Source organism: Dasypus novemcinctus, chromosome 7, assembly GCF_030445035.2.
Source record: "Dasypus novemcinctus isolate mDasNov1 chromosome 7, mDasNov1.1.hap2, whole genome shotgun sequence".
Taxonomy (NCBI): Eukaryota; Metazoa; Chordata; class Mammalia; order Cingulata; family Dasypodidae; genus Dasypus; species Dasypus novemcinctus.
Window position 1 is genome coordinate 1,549,803 of NC_080679.1, and position 16,711 is coordinate 1,566,513.

The following is a 16,711-nucleotide window of genomic DNA, read 5'->3' on the forward strand; positions in this document are numbered from 1 at the left end:
GACTCGCAGCCTCGGTGGGGGGCCAGGGATCTGCATTTCTACCATGCCCCCGGGTGATCCTGTGAGCATCGCACTGGGAACCCACTCTGGGAGGTCCACCTGCAGCCTGAGGCCAGGCCAGCTGCAGGGCCACCTGCACCCAGGAGAGAGGGCGCAGACGCAGGTGCCGTGCCGGGCAGCAGGGGGCAGTAGGGAGGCGCCCTGAGGAGCTCGCTCCCTGCGACCCGGGCGGCAGCCCACTTGGAGGAACTCACTGTAAGGAGAGGAAAGAATGAGAGACCTGCACGCCGGCGTGCAAGGCGCTCGCGCACCAGGGCGCGGTCAGCTCAGGGAAGCATGCGGCCACCCCGGACAGCAGCCGGGGACCCAGGAAGCCAGCTGCCGCGTGCACAGAACGTGGAATACTACCCGTCACCAGAAAGCATGTTTTCACTGCAAATTTAAGGCATGGGAAAACGTTCATGGTATACTATGATTCAGAGTAGAAACCTTTCTCAGATGGAATCCAAGCTCGTTTTTCATACTTGAAGACAGATGAGGAGGAAATTCACCAAAATGTTACAAGCATGCACTTCTGGATGGCAGAATTATGGATGGATCATCCGAATGATCAGAAAATGAACAACAGGGAGTTACTTGGCACCTTCTAGGAGGCAGGCCATGTTCTGGAAGCTTGGACAAGACAGTGAACAAAACTGAAAAAAAAAAGATTTTAATTCTAAAAATAAAATGCATTGTTACTCTTGTATCTGATTCCTATCTCTACTCCTTGACTCCAAGTGTGTACCCCAGAAAAACATATTCTTAAATCTGACCCCCTCCTGCAGGTGCAGACCCACCGTCGGGAGGTCAGGAAGTAACTGACGTTACTTCCGACGGGTGTAGGTCAGGGTGGGTCTTCGGCCCCTGGCTGGTCCTTTACAGGAGGATGAGATGCAGAGAGAGGGAAACCACGGGAAGGAAGAAGCTGCCATCAACGAGGCCAGAGGAGGGGGAGAGGCCAGGAGACGCCGCCACCTGCATCGCCGTGTGGCAAGCCACGGACCCAGGGTGGCCGTCAGCCGTCCCCAGAACACTAGCGTCTTCGAGGAGAAAGCGCCGCCCGGGTGATGCCTTGACTTGGACTCTCTTTTAGCCTCAAAACCATAAGTGATTAGATTCCCGTTGTCTAAGCCAACCCATTTCATGGTGTTTGCTCGAGCAGCCTAGGAAACTAAGACACAGAGCAAAGGTGCAGTGACGGTCTCTGCTCGAATGAGTGCGTGAGGGAAGAAGTGAATGGTGAGTGGCTATTTCAAGCTGCCACGGTGAGTTGTCTGTGGGAACACGGTTGGGCCAGCTGGTTGCTTCTCTGCCGAGACCTTCGGCTCCCTCTTGCCCCTGGGATCCAGGGCTGGGAACACCGAGTCTGTCCCAGCCGCCACGCCTGCTCCAGGCTGTGTGCCTGGGTCCCTGGGCAGGGCAGCAGTTCCCACCAAGGCACTCACCAGAGCCTCACATCTGGGTAGACTTAGGTTTTGATCTAATGCCAAACTTACAGAAAAAATTTCAAGAGTGCTGCAAGCAATTCCCTTATACTCTATATCCAGATGCACCAAATTGTTAGCATTTTGTGGCATTTGCTTTATCATTTCCTTGTTGATAAACAGACAGGCAGATAAGTAAATACACATTTGTCCTGAGCCATTTTAGAGTTGTGGCTAAGAAGCCTCCTTTACCCCCTATATATTTAGGGGGTATTTCCTATAAATAAGGACATTCTCTTATGTAAGTATATATAATTACCAAAACCAGAGAATTAAACATTGATTCAGTACTATCAATACTCATTTTTGCTGCATTTATTTATTTGATAATCTATTTACTTGTATCTGTATAAACACATGGAGTCTTCTTTTATGTAGGGATCAAAATCTGTCACTATCATTATTTATTTTACTACTCCAAGTGTCCTGGATATGGCCAGTGGGAGGCCCCCTCAGATGGCTCCTGTGCCCTGGGATCCAGGCATCCTGTCATTCTCTGAGATGTGCCAGGCTCAGCTGGTGCTTTTCCTGCCACAGACCCACCATCTCCCAAGAGCCCTGGTTCCTTATAGAGGAGATTAGTGTTTAGAGAGCAGGTTCTCAGGCCTGGGAGGATTCTGCTCACTGATGTGTCAGTGCTTCTGGACAGAGAGAGGAAATACATGCACACATAGGAACACGTACTTATGTATCTTATAAGTACAGCCAACACACACAAAAAACAAACAAAAAAAAAACCTAAGTGCACAAGGAAGCAGGAAATGAAAACCATAACCATGAGATAAATTCATCAATAAGAGACCCAGAAATGACTGAGGTACTGAAATTAGTAACCTTAATAGAACTATTAAAAAATTAAACATATACTCTTGTTATTAAAAAAATTGAACAAAATGATGAAAGAAAAGGAAGATGTAGAAAAGATCTGCCTGGGATTTATATAAGTAACAAATACAATATCTGAAATGAAAACACATTGGATGGAATTAATAGTAGATTAGACACTGAAGAAGAGAAGATCAGTGAACTTGAAGATATAGGCATAGAAATGATCCAAAATGAAGGACACAGAGAAAAAAGGCTGAAAAAATAAATGACCAAAGCCTCATCGATCTTTGGGACAATATCAAGCAGTTCAGTGTTATGCAATGTGAGTCACTGAATAAGATGGAGTAGAGAAAGGTGAACAGAAAAAATATTTGAAGAAATAATGGCTGAGAATTGTTCAAATTTCATGAAAACTATAAACCCACAAAACATATATCTCAATGAACCCTAAATAGAAGAAATATAAATGAAACTAAGCTAATACACCTAATAATCAAATTCCTGAAAAGCAATGATGAAAAGAAAATCATAAAAGCAGACAGAGAAAAAGACACAGTGTATACACAGGAACAAGGATGAGAACAAAGCTGACAAATGCAGTAGACTTCTCATTAGGAACTATGCAAATCAGAAGACAATGGAGTAATATCTTTAAACAACTGAAAGAAAAAAACAAAACAAAATAAGCTCACCTAAAATTTTTATCTACCCAGTAAAAATAGCTTTCAAAAATGAAAGTAAGTAAAGAACTTTTCAGATTTATTATAAAATAGAGAGAATTTATCACTAGCTGTCTTGCACCCAAATAAATATTAAAAGAATTCCTTCCAGCAGAAGGAAAATGATACTTAATGGAAATTTGGATTGACACAAAGTAAATGTGTGGGTAAATATACAAGACTTTTTCTGATTTTTCATTTCTTCAAGTGAAATATATTAACAATGTAGATTTGGATTTATAATGTATATAAAGGCAAAGTATATGACAACAATAGCAGAAAACCCAGAAGGGAAAATGGATCTATACCATGGGAAGATATTACATTGTATTTGAAAGGATATGGTATCATTTGAAGGTAGACTATGCTAAGTAAAAAATGTCTTGTAAACCTAGAGTAATCACCACAAATATATCAAAGAGGTATAGCTAATAAGCCAATAATGGAAATAAAATGAGATAATAAAAAAAGTAAGTAAATATATAGAACAAATGTAACAGATAGAAAAAAATAGGAAGATTGATAATTACACTAAATGTAAATGGTTTAAACATGCCAATTTAAAAGAAGAGATGGCCAGATTCAATGCTACTTTTTATTTTCTTTTTTCATTTACCAGTTAAGGAATTGAGGCCAAATCACCATGGGGCAGCAAGGGTTTTGCTGATGATTTCATGGGGAATTGAGGAAAAGCTCATGCCTCCCACTGCTGGGGCTGCTCAGTGCTGCCCCCTCTCCCTGCACACATCTTCTCTCTCCATGGTCTCCCTGGGGCAGGGGGGGAAGGCGGGTAGTGGAAAACTATTTTTCTTGCATTTGTGCCCCAGGCAGAAGCCAGCTTTGCTCCCAGGCCCATTCCCACTGCAGGATTTCCTTCTCCATACATACCTCAGCCTCTCCCCTTTTGCACACAGGACTTTCTGCCTCTATCTGTCCCAGGGGCTACCGTACCCTCCCTCCCACCCTCCCACTTACTCAGCCAAGAAAGGGTTCACCAATTTTGGAAGGTAGAGGACAGTATAAATGACAAACTGATGTTTCCTGTCACATTTATGATTGTTACTCCTGTGTGTGGCTTTTGTGCTCTCCTTTGTCCAGACAGATGTGTCCCAGACACCTCTCCATGCCAGTATTTCGCCCCTGACCCATCTGCTCTGGCAAGCCTCCCCTTTAAGCAGATATACCTGTTGGCATAAGGCTGCACGTACAGACATTTCCCCTCTGAGGACCCCCACCCCATGGCCACGTTCTAGCAGCAGTGCCTGCCCCAGGGCTCAAGCCAGTGCTGGGAGGGAGCTGGCTTAGGGTGGAGGCCAGAGTTCACAGGCCCCAGGGCTCCAGGACCCACCCTGTGGGGTGAGCTGGGACCTCCTTCTGGTTTGGGAAACTTGGGGTGCAGAGTGCGCTGGTGGCCACTGACACCCCGCCATGTGGATGTGGTGCCGGCAGACATACTGCCCATGGCTCACGGCTTTGCCATGGGGTCTCCTGCCTCAGGAAGGCAGAGGGAGTCCTGCACCTGGGCCAACCGCTGCAGACCCCCCACCCACCCCGGCTGTAAATAGAGGGGTGGCTAGGGGATGGCTGTCTTCCACATAGACTACACTGTGGCCCACTACCAAGACGAAGCCACGAGGACAGAGTGACAGACGAGACAGATCCCTGCCCTCATGGAACACAGGACCCCCGCCACAAGACAGACGCTCAACGAGGAAACCCGGAGCCGCCAGGAGGAGGCGGGAACCAGCAAGTGCGGAGGCAGGGCTGGAGCAGTGAGGTCCAATTTCAGGGAGGCCTTTCCCAGGAGGCCCCGCCCCAGAGCAGAGGCTGCACGTCAAGAAGTCACTGGGCACGCGAGGACGGAGGGGCTCCCAGCAGCGGGCAGGGCACGCGAGGACGGAGGGGCTCCCAGCAGCGGGCAGGGCACGCGAGGACGGAGGGGCTCCCAGCAGCGGGCAGGGCACGGGAGGACGGAGGGGGCTCCCAGCAGCGGGCACGGCACGCGAGGACGGAGGGGCTCCCAGCAGCGGGCATGGCACGCAAGGACGGAGGGGCTCCCAGCTGCGGGCAGGGCACGCGAGGACAGAGGGGGCTCCCAGCAGCGGGCACGGCACGCGGGGACGGAGGGGCTCCCAGCAGTGGGCACGGCACGTGGGGACAGAGGGGCTCCCAGCAGTGGGCACGGCACGCGAGGATGGAGGGGCTCCCAGCAGCGGGCACGGCACGCGAGGACGGAGGGGCTCCCAGCAGCGGGCATGGCAAGCGAGGATGGAGGGGCTCCCAGCAGCGGGCAGGGCACGCTAGGACGGAGGGGGCTCCCAGCAGTGGGCAGAACACGTGAGGACGGAGGGGCTCCCAGCTGCGGGCAGGGCACGCGAGGACAGAGGGGGCTCCCAGCAGTGGGCAGGGCACGCGAGGACGGAGGGGCTCCCAGCAGCGGGCAGAGCACGCGAGGACAGAGGGGTTCCCAGCAGCGGGCAGGGCATGTGAGGACGGAGGAGCTCCCAGCAGCGGGCAGGGCACGCGAGGACGGAGGGGCTCCCAGCAGCGGGCATGGCACGCGAGGACGGAGGGGCTCCCAGCAGTGGGCACGGCACGCGAGGACGGAGGGGCTCCCAGCAGTGGGCACGGCACGCGAGGACGGAGGGGCTCCCAGCAGTGGGCACGGCACGCGAGGACGGAGGGGCTCCCAGCAGTGGGCATGGCACGCGAGGACGGAGGGGCTCCCAGCAGTGGGCACGGCACGCGAGGACGAAGGGGCTCCCAGCAGTGGGCACGGCACGCGAGGACGGAGGGGCTCCCAGCAGTGGGCACGGCACGCGAGGACGGAGGGGCTCCCAGCAGTGGGCACGGCACGCGAGGACGGAGGGGCTCCCAGCAGTGGGCATGGCTATTAAGGACGGAGGGGCTCCCAGCAGCGGGCACGGCTAGCACGGAGGGATGAGCATGGCCTGTTCTTTGCGGCTGGAGCAGAGGGACTGGCAAGGGACAAGGGCACAGGTACGGCGGATGCACGACCAGCGCCTCAATACCAGGGGAGCAGGTCTGGATCTCCTGCAGGGACATGCAGGACCCCAGTTACGTTCTGCAAAGGCCCCTCTGTGCAGGCTGCTGCGGCAGCCCGGGGCAGTGTCCCTGGAGGTGCTGGGAGGTGGTTGGAGTTGGGATGTATTCCAAAGGCGACGTTGCCAGTACCAGCTGATGGATCTGACGGGGGGAATGGGAGGGGGGTGCCCAGGAGGCTCCCAGGGTGGGCCAGAAGCACCCGGAAATGATGGACCAGCAGGCAGAGGAGGCGGGCTCCTGGAGAGACCAGGGGTCACTGCGGTGGGGTGGGCAGTCGAGGACACAGCTGGGCGTGGGAGCCTGGCGTTCTCTCCAGCTGCAGTTCTATGCCTGGGTTGGCTTGTTGTCCTGCCCTGTCCTCTCGCGGGGCTGCCTGGGAGGGGAGGCCGGCTGGTGACCGCTGCCTGGGCTCCCTGCCCTCCAGCGTCCTTCCTGGAGTCCACCCCCAATTCCACTTCTCGGGACCCCCTTCCTTCAGTTGGTCTTCCCACCGGCAGGAGGCATCAGCAGAGGGGTCCGCCTCGGCCAAGCTGCAGAGGAGGGTCAGCCCACGCCTAGGGGAGGGCGCCCGGGGCCGGTCCTCCAGCCTGGGCTGGGCTCTTAAGGGTGGCCCACAGAGGAGCAGCCCAGGACCCTGTCTGTCCCTGAGGCGCTGTGGCCCCTCCCCGCAGCCCTGCCTTGTGCATCTGTGTCCCTGACTCCCAAGAGGGTCATGCATTTTTAAAAAGATTTATTTTGTTTATTTATCTCTCCCCACCCCCTCATTGTTTGCACTTGCTGTGTCTGTTCGTCTTTGTTTCTTTAGGAAGCACCGGGAACTGAACCTGGGACCTCCGATGTGGGAGGGAGGAGCCTAATCGCTTAGGCCACCCCCATTCCCTGCTTTCCTATGTCTCTCGTTATGTTTTATTCTCACGTTTCTTGTTGCATCGTCTTGCTGCATCAGCTCGCTGTCTTCTTTGAGGCACTGGGAACTGAATTGTGGACCTCCCAAGCGGTAGGCGGGAGCCCAATCGCTTGAGCCACATCTGCTTCCCAAGGCCCATGCATTTGCTTAGGTGTTTCACGCGTTCAGAATGAAGAACGGGGAGTGACCACCTCCCCTGGGTCTGCTCCCAGACCGCCTAGGCTTGCTCTCAGCGGTATACGAATGATGGACGGGCATGGTGCGCTCCACTGCACGGTGGGGAAACAGGCCTTCGGAGGGGCCGGCCACCTGTCCTGGCCGCCGCGCCTGCCACGGCTGCAGCCGCGTGGGTCCTCCACAGGGTACCCAGCACACCCACAGGCATCACCTGCGTGGCACCCCCGTGACAAGGCAACAGAGGCTGAACGGAGACCTGCTCCCAAAGGCCACCCATGGGGGCTCCTGATGACAAACCGAGAGCTTTCCTCGTGGCCCCTAAGATCTCGTGCTTGGTAGGAGCGGGACCTGGCAGCCCCGGCCGCCTCGGCCTCCACCAGGAAACGGGGCCCTGCACGACCGAGAGCCAGACTCGCGGCCTCTCCGCACGTCCACCCTAGCCAACCGCTGCCCGCTGGGCAGAACCTGGTCCTGGGAGTCTCCTGAGCCCCCAGCAGGCTGCTCTCAGAACCTTGCAGTGACGGCGAGAGGCACTGCGGACACGGGAACGAGTCACCATGAGGGCCACCCACGGGTGGTGGGCCTGAGCCTTTGCCAGGGCCGTGGCCGGGCACCGTTTCTGACGCAGGCTCCAGGGTCATTTCTGGTTGCCACTTGTGATGTGTGGGGCAGCGTCCATTCACTCATTCATGCACTGGACAGGGCTGTTCCTCATGAAGCGGTGGGCTGGGGGCTGAGGTGGGCAGGGCCACAGCGGAAGGGGGCTGGCCCGACAAAGGCGCCCGGCTGAGCGGAGGCGACGCTGTGCTTCTGCCAAATGTGGGAAACGGACCAGGCTCAGAGCCGGGCCTCTCGGGGAGCTGACTCCTTGGCTGGGTGGGTGTGGGAGTCACCACGGCAGAGCCACTGCTTTGGAATAAACGCCTGTGCTCCTCTCCACTTTGCTTTGAACTCAACCCACTCCCGCAATTATAACTGAGGACGAGGCCCCCCTCCCCCCCCCACCCCGCAGTCAATTCATGGGCGGCGCCCTGGACGCGGCTCCCTCAAGTTCATTTTCTTCCCTACTGAGCTAACAGAAGGTGAAGAGGGCTGAGCTGTGTCCACACTGGCAAGTGTTTTTCAAATAATACCTTTGTTTCAGGAAAAAAACTCTTAATGGAGATCTATGTTTTGTCAGCAGCCAGAATGTTAGTTTCTGATGTAACCATTTGTTTTGCTAGCAGAGCTTTCCACTTGAGAACGGTTTCTCCCAGTTGTTTTGGCAAGGGCACGTGTTTTTGGGGAGGCTGTTAAGAGGGTCAACCCTTACTTAATAATATTTTCACCTGTGACTTTGGGTGGGAAAGTTGATTCTGGCCAACTACTTAGGAAGGTTTTGACAAGGTTTTCTGTCTGGAGGGTGCTGGCACGACTGTTCCCAGTCCCAGCATGTGCGGGCCTCCTCCGGCTCGGACAGACCCTGGGCAGAGCTCTGCCCTACCCACCCCCGGCTTCCAGGAGGTCAGTCCTGCCCCGCCCTCCAAATCCTGGCCCAGAGAGCCTCTCAGCAGCGCGGCACCTGCAGGGGACGGCCGTGCCCCTCCCACCAGCGTCGCCAAGGTGCGAGGCCTTCCGGAACAGGCCTAGGAACTGCAGCTTCTGGGCTGTGGAGGGGCTGCACTGGAGGGGCGCACACTGCTGGTGGCACTGGAGAGGGGTGACTCCGGGGGGTGGAGCTGGTGGTGGAGGAGGTGTGGGCAGTGGTGGGGAAGGATGATGACAAGAGTGCCACAGGTGTGGATGGTGTGGAGGTGGTGTTGGAGGTGGTGGGGTTGATGGTGGTGGGAGTGAGCCTCGCAGTGAGGTTGAAAGAGTTGTGCTGAGGGCAGAGTTGGCACGGAGGTGGTGTTGATGACAGGGGTGATGGTAGAGGTGATGGTGTTGGTGGTGGGGTTGGTGGTGGAGGATACGGTGGGTTGGTGGTGGAGGTGATGGTGTTGATGGTTAGGTTGGTGGTAGAGATGATGGTGGGTTGATGGTGGAGGTGATGGTGGTGGTGGAGGTGATGGTGGTGGAGGTGATGGTGGTGGAGGTGATGGTGTTGGTGGTGGGGTTGGTGGTGGAGGATACGGTGGGTTGGTGGTGGAGGTGATGGTGTTGGTGGTGAGGCTGGTGGTGGAGGTGATGGTGGAGGTGATGGTGGTGGTGGTGGGGTTGATGGTGGGCTGATGGCAGGGTTGATGTTGGAGGTGGTGTAGGCGATGGGGTTGATGGAGATGATACAGGTGGTGTAGGTGGTGTAGGTGATGGTGCGGTTGAGGGCAGGGCGTGTGGAGGAGTTAGTGGTGGGGTTGATGGTAGAGGTGGTGGAGGTGGAAGTGATGGTGATGGTGGGGTTGATGACAACGTTGATGTTGGAAATGGTGTAGGTGATGGGGTTGATGGAGTTGATGATAGAGGTGGTGGAGGTGATGGTGATGACAGTGGGGCTGGAGGTGGGGCTGATGTGGGGTTGTGGAGGTGGATGGCGGAATTGACGGTAGAGGTGGTGATGCTGATGGTGAGGCTGGTGGTACTGGAGGTGATGGTGGGGTGGTGGTGGCGGAGGTGATGGTGCATCAAGCTGGCACAGCAGTTTTCTAACCAGGACTCCAGATCTGCCGGGTGCTGGTTACAGTGGCCCACCCACGGTAAAGCCCCCACGCAGTCAAGCAGCCTTTCACTCCCTCCAGTGTCCCCAAGTGACTGGCCCAAGGCCACACCTCAGGGCCGGTCCTTCAGACTGTTCGGTTCCCGTGTTGCTGAGTCCCCAGCCCGGGATGTCCCTTCGGGAGTCCTCTGTTGGGTCTGAGCTCCAGCAGCTGGCGCTGCCCCTGGGGGGGGATGTCCACAGAGGAGGAGGACCCCCCTGAGTGCCTGGGCAGGTCACAGGCTGCTGGCCCCAGGCTCAGGTGCCAGTTAGGGACAAGGCCCCAGGAGGCGCTAAGACCTTCACAGGCCAGGTGCGGGACTAAAAGGGCATGGGCCCTTCTGGGGAAACTGAGGTCTCAGGCATCACGTGACCACGCCACTCCGCTGTCTGTGAGAGAACGGACTCAGAGCCAGGGCCCCCGCCATGCGCGCGGCGCTGGGTCTGGCGCAGGGGCAGGGCCGCACGGCGCTGGCCTCGCCGGGTGCCCCGGGTCGCGTGTGGCGCGCCCCCCTCACGGCGCCTCTCCCGCGGGCCGCTGTCCGGCCTTGGCCGCCGAGGAGGGAGGAAGCGCTGTCCTCATTCCACCTCTGGCGCCGCTGTGCCAAGTTGCTGGCGGCGGCGGCGGCTGGAACCCGGGCGCGGAGGGCAGCGGCCCGGGCGCGGCGCACCCCCTCCCTCGCTCGGGGCGCACCCCCGGGTGGGGGTTACTCACGTAGAGTCCGGAGTGCTTAGCGCCAAAGAACGGGAAGGGCACGGAGAGCGGCCGCAGCCCCGAGCCGCCGTCGTCCTGCTTGGGGGTGGCGGCGTCGCCGCGCTCGGTGCCGAACGGGTAGAAGTCGGCGAGGGCCACCGCGCCGCGCGCCCCGCGCGCCCCGAACCCCAGGGCCGCGGCCACCAGCAGCGCCCAGGCGGCCCCGCGCGGCATCGCCGGGGGTCGGCGGGGGGAAGCGGGGACGGAGGACACGGAGGGAGCAGAGGCGGCGCGCGGCGAGACGGAGCAGGGGCGCAGCGGGGTGCGGCGGGGACGGAGAAGGGCTGTAGCGGGACGGAGGGGACGGAGGGGACCGAGCGCGTCGCAGCGGGCACGGAGCGCGGTGGCACGCGGCCGCGAGGTCAGCGCGGGGCCCGGCTCGGGTGGCCGGGGGCGGCGGGCGGGCCGGGGGCGAGCGCAGGGCCGGAGGGTGGCTCGGGGCCCCGCGCGGGCTCTGCCGGCCGCTCGGGCGGCGCTCGGCGGACGAAGGCGCCGGGCGGGACCGCGTTCGGGCCGCCCCGCCCCGGGGGCCGCGGCTTAAATAGCCAGCGCGACCGGCCACGCGGGGCGGGGCGCGGCCCGGGGCGGGCCATGCTAATCGGGCCGTTCTTAAAGCGCCAGGTCCCGCGGAAGCGCGGGCTCCCCGGGCGCGCCCCCGGCCGCGGGCAGCTCTCCTCCCTGCGGGTCCCCGGCCGCCAGCCTGGCCGCCCGGAGGAGCCACCCGAAACGGCACAGAGCGCAGCGCGTGGGACCCCAGAGTAGCTCTGGGCAGGCCCATTTCCCTGCCGCCTGCCCGAGGTGTTAGATCTGGGGCGCAGGCTGTGCGGGTGGCCCGCTGGCCCGGGCACCAAGTCATCGCCCTCCCGCAGTCATCGTTTGGGACCCCCTGGCTGGTCAGGGCCTGGCTGAGCCCTTCTCTGAGTGGCCAGGGCTGTTCTTCACCAGCCCCCGCCGCCCTCCCCCCACCCCTGAGCCTGAGGACGTCCGCTTTGGGCGACAGGGGCGGTGGTCGCAGAAGCCTGCTCTGGTGATGGTGAAACCCTGGCCTCAGCAGGGACACTTCAGGTTCTACAACGTGTTTCAGCCCCGCGTGGTGAGCCATCAGGAGAGCCACCTGGGGAGGTCTCCTGCCAGGTCAGGGGTCACAGTGTAAAGTGCTTGGGAGGGCTCCTGCAGAGAGCAGGCCCTCTAGGGAAGGCGTCTCCACTCAGGCCGGGGGCAGGGGGCAGATGGCACTGGGCCCGGGGGAGGGAGAAGGGCCTGCACTCCCACCCTTCGGATTTGAGGATCTGATCCCATGCCGTCCCAGCCCTGCTCCAGCCTCCCCCACCCTCCCTGCAAAGAGGCCTCTTCGAGTGTCCAGGCCACCTCTGTGCCCAGGCCGACCGAGGGCCCGGGGGCCTGGGGGCCTCAGCAGCCCCCATTCCCTGTGCTCCCGAATCCTGCAAGCCAAGCAAGGGCCCTCCAAAGACAAGGAGGAAGCCGAGCAGAAAAAGCCAGCACAGAAGGGTGTTTTCCACGCTTGCTGTAGGTTTCTGTGTTTTCTAAAATGTCTACAATGAGCTTGTGTTAGTTTGCAATCAGAGCAAGGAACACCAGTTTCTAAGTAGGGCGTCCCCCGTTTGGGACTGTGTGCCCCAGAAACTACAGGCTGACCCAGGCACCCTGCCCGCCATTTTCACTCTGTGAGTTCCGGGAAGGACGGGGTGGGGCCCCCTCAGCCAGGCCCCCAGGGAGAGAGCCAAGGTGGCCACCCTCCCAGGCTGACCCTGTGCCCTGGACCCTCAGTGCGAGCCCCTCCTTGAATTTTTTTTTTATTTATTTTTATTTTTTTATTTTTTTATTTTTTAAAAATATTACATTCAAAAAATTTGAGGTCCCATTCAACCCCACCGCCCCCACCCCCCACTCCCCCCACAGCACCACTCTCTCCCATCATCATGACACATCCATTGTACCTGGTAAGTACATCTCTGAGCATCACTGCACCCCATAGTCAATGGTCCACATCATAGCCCACACTCTCCCACGTTCCATCCAGTGGGCCCTGGGGGGATCTACAATGTCCCCTAATTGACCGTGAAGCACCACCCAGGACAACTCCACGTCCCGAAAACGCCTCCCCATCTCATCTCTTCCTCCCATTCCCCGCACCCAGCAGCCACTATGGCCACCCTTCCCATGCCCATGCCACATTTTCTCTGTGGACATTGGATTGATTGTGTCCATTGCACATCTATATCAAGTGGGGGCTTGGATTCCACATGGATACTGGATGCACTCCTCCTGCTTTCAGTTGTAGACACTCTAGGCTCCATGGTGTGGTGGTTGACCTTCTTCAACTCCATGTTAGCTGAGTGGGGTAAGTCCAATAAATCAGAGTGTAGGAGTTGAAGTCTGTTGAGGCTCAGGGCCTGGCTATCATATTGTCAGTCCAGAGATTCAAATCCCCCAAATATATCTCAAACCCCAGCACCAACTACAATTCCAGTAAAGTAGCATTCGAGTCTTGTGAAAAGAGATCCCCTCTGAGTCCAGTTCCATCACGCAGAAACACCAACTCCAAAGAAGGGCCATCTGACATGGCAGTGAGCACCATCTGCCATGACCATAGAACCAGTGGGTCTCTTTATCCCTCAAAAGAACCAATACCTGGGGTTGTATCTACTTTATCTGTCTCTTAGGCTCTGCTCAGTTGTGCATAAGGGCATTCCTTCTGACAACCTCCAGACTCTTTTTTAGAGACTAGTAGCCATATAAACTCATTTCTCCTTTCCATTTCCCCCTTACATTAGGTCAAACAGCGTTTTGAAGTCATGTTATTATATGTAGACAGGGATATTCTGCTGATCTGCATTGAACCTTTAATTCAAGGTCATTTTCTAGTTGCATCTTCAGCTGGTATGTGGTAGTGATCCCTCGGTGCCAGGGAGGCTCATCCCCGGGTGTCATGTCCCACGCTCCCTCCTTAAATTTTGCACCCTCCATGTCTCCTTACCTTGTCCTCGGCCCACTGTGCTCAATAGACTGGTCCCCAGTTACAGAAGGGTAAACCGAGGCAGGGGAGGGGAAGGGCCCTTCCCAGATCACAGTGAGCTGTGGGAGGGCCAGCCCTGGGCCCACCCTCCTGGTCCCAAGGAATGAAGGGTGAGGAGGGTCACAGCTCTCATCTCTGGGAGGGAAAAGGCAGGGTCTGCATGTGTTTCTAGGGGCTTCCGGCTTCCCCTTCTCTGGCTCTCCGCGGGTCCTGTGGGGAGACACTCGCACCTTCGGGCATGGTTTGCCCCTCACACGTGCCTCACTGCTTGCACTCACGCAGGAGCCTTCTTGAGCTCGCTTTAACCCCTTCCTGGCTCGACTCCCGGTGACCACGTTCCAGGGCCAGGCCAGGCGCAGTGAGGTGGGGTGGTGCTTGAGGGAGGGGCCGCACCCCTGGGCACTGCGGGGTGGGCAGCCAGGGGGCAGCCTGCTCGGGGCGGCCGCTCGGCCGCAGGAGGCCTCGTGGTGGTGGCAGTGGGAGTGCAGTGGGCAAGCCGCTCTTTTTTTTCCGTGAAGACTGGCAGCTCTCCCCACGTGGCCGGAATGTCTTCTCTTTGTTTTCCTGGGTGGAAGAGCAGGTGGGCACCAGCCCAGGCTCGGGGTGAGAGCCCTGATGCACGGCCGGTCCCCTAAAGAAGGGTCAGCTTGGGGACCTTCCCGCCCACACAGGGGCTGGCTAGCACCAAAGGGGCTGTCAGAGCCTCATCTGCCCTCTGACCCCTCCTGCACCTGGCCCCACACCTCCCATCTGCCTGCTCCCCCTCCCCGCTCCCCTTCTCTTCCGGGGCACACTCCTGCTCCACCCCCAGCCCAGCTCCAGTTCACCGCCTCCTCTGAGCAGGCTGCCGCGGGCCAGCCGTTGCCCTCCCTGGCGCTGCCCACCTCTGCAGACCCCCGTAAGCACACACCTGGGGGACCCCTGGAAAGGCTCTCTTCTGAGCTGGCGCATGGGCCACCTACGGACCTCTGGGAGGCAGGGCTGCCCAGAGCCAGCATCTGCCAGGCATACAATGGGGCCCAATAGATGCACCAAGCGAAGGAATGTTCGTCCAGGTGTGGTGGGAGCAGTCAGGCAAGTTGGGGTCCCTAAGATGGAATCACTGGGGTTTCGTCAGGTGCCCACACCTGGGTGCCCCCCCACAGATTCTGGTTCAGGGGCCTGGGTGGGGCCAGCAGCAGGGCTGGACGCTCTGGCTACAACCCCAGAGAGGCTGTGGCCTTGGGCCTCTCTGCCCTGCCTGGCCTCTGCCCTCTGCGTGCTGATTTTCAGGTGGAACTGGGAGGCCGGGGGTTAACACGGGCCCTGCACTGCTGGGCATTGCATTTCATTAAAAAAATAAAGTAAAATAACCCAAACTCCACAGTCAAAAAAAGAGAAAAAAAAATGTGTTTTTTTTTTTCAGGTGCTAAAAATATTATCAGGAAATACTTTTCAGCAATGTGCCGTTTTAGGTTCCCCTCCGGACTCAAGGGCGCCTTTGTCTCTGCCACAGAAAGTCCACATTTATCAAAACCAAGATCGTTTTATCAAGCAGGCTCACGTTCCGCAGCCAGGAAACCCGAGCCTCCCCCGCAGGCCTGTGACATTTTAATTTAGGGCCTGAGCGTGTGCGCACTTGGGATCTGGGGGCCGGGAGCCCACCTCAGGATGGGGGTCCCTGGCAGGGCAAAGTCGGGGTATCCCTCCCCCCAGCCCCTGGCTGGTCAAGCCACGCCGGTCTGCTGTCCCGGCAGGGGCCAGGGCTCCGGGGGTGGGGGCTGCTCGTGGCCCAAGCCCCCTCTCGCTTTCCTCCCGTTGTCACTGCGGGAGCACAGAGCTCAGGAGCTGCAGAGCCCCCGTGCAGGCGTCTGGCTGAAGGGCCCCGTGCACCCCTCTACTGGCTCCTGGAGTGAGGGACCCCCAGGCCGCCCCAGGAAGCTGGAAGGCCGATGGGCCTCCTTGGTTCGCCACTTTTTACATTTTAGCTGCTAGAGGCAGAGGCAGTGAGGGGAGGGGCTGGCTTGGGGCCCTGCAGCCCTTCTGGAGCCCCCCGGAGCCCCTGAGCCCCCTACATGGCGCCCATGAGGCGCAGCCTGATGGGGTGCCCACGCGGGACGCGGGGAAATGGTCAAAGTGCGCTTGGATGTTTGCACCCCAGGATGCTCACTGCAGCTTTATGTAGAGAAACTCTCGGAGCCGAGTGGCCGTGAATGGGTTAAGGCAGGCTGGGGTGGGGTGCCCCCGGCCCTTGGGGCGCAGAGAATCCCCCTTGTCCCACAGCAGCCTCTGTACCCGGGCCAGGACCAGCCTCAAGAGAAGGCAGTTAGAAGCCACAGCCCTGCGTCCGAGGGCCGGCGGCCAAAAACTCATGCTCTTGTGGTGTCGTTAATGACATGGGGAAAACGCTAACAATACAACGCCAAGCCCAAAAGAAAACGAATCTGCAAAGCAGCGAAACCAGGGTGACCCCGGCCCTCCACAGGCACGCGTGGGCTGGGCAAGGAAACGCTGGGACTTCACCTCCCGGCTTGCCGGCAGTGGCTGGCGGCGGAAGTCATTTCCTCCTTTTTTGTCTCTGTGTTTAAAATAACTTTTTGCAATGATTTTAAAACACAAATGTTTTAGAAGCATGAAAAAGCAACAAACCCACTCCCCAGCTGGCTTCTGGGGCCTGCCGCCGCCGTGGCACTCCGGCCCCCTGAAGCTCGGGTTGTTTGGGGGCTGTCTCCTCTGGGTGCTTCTTCATTCTCCCCTGCCTGCATCGTCTGCAGCCTGGGTGCCGCTGCACGGCCGCCTTCTCCAGTGCTTCCCCAGTGCCTTTTCCTTTCATCCTCTGCTGCGGGGGCCGCAGGGCTGCGGGGCTGGGGGCTGCAGGGCTGTGGGGCTGCAGGGCTGCAGGGCTGTGGGGCTGCGGTGCTGCAGGCTGTAGGCTGTGGGGCTGTGGGGCTGCGGGCTGCAGGGCTGTGGGGCCACAGGTTCGCGGGGCTGCAGGGTTGTGGGGCTGCGGGGCTGCAGGGCTGTGGGGCTGCGGTGCTGCAGGCTGT

At 58.3% G+C, this 16,711-nt stretch overlaps 1 protein-coding gene across 19 annotated transcripts in view; it reads right to left on the minus strand.

Annotated features, from left to right (window-relative positions):
* The window catches only part of SNED1 (sushi, nidogen and EGF like domains 1), a 139,427-nt gene extending 128,281 nt beyond the window's left edge, over positions 1-11,146 (minus strand). For 11 of the 19 annotated variants that reach the window (XM_058299740.2, XM_071216015.1, XM_058299739.2 and 8 more), the window contains exon 1: positions 10,610-11,144. In XM_058299740.2, the coding sequence (XP_058155723.1) occupies positions 10,610-10,822 (213 nt within the window). In that variant the 5' untranslated portion in view covers positions 10,823-11,144. Of the gene's footprint in view, positions 1-10,609 lie in introns of all 19 variants that reach the window. The other 8 variants (XR_011649169.1, XR_011649170.1, XM_071216011.1 and 5 more) reach the window with 2 other exon arrangements.
* Between the last annotated feature and the right edge of the window lie 5,565 nt (positions 11,147-16,711).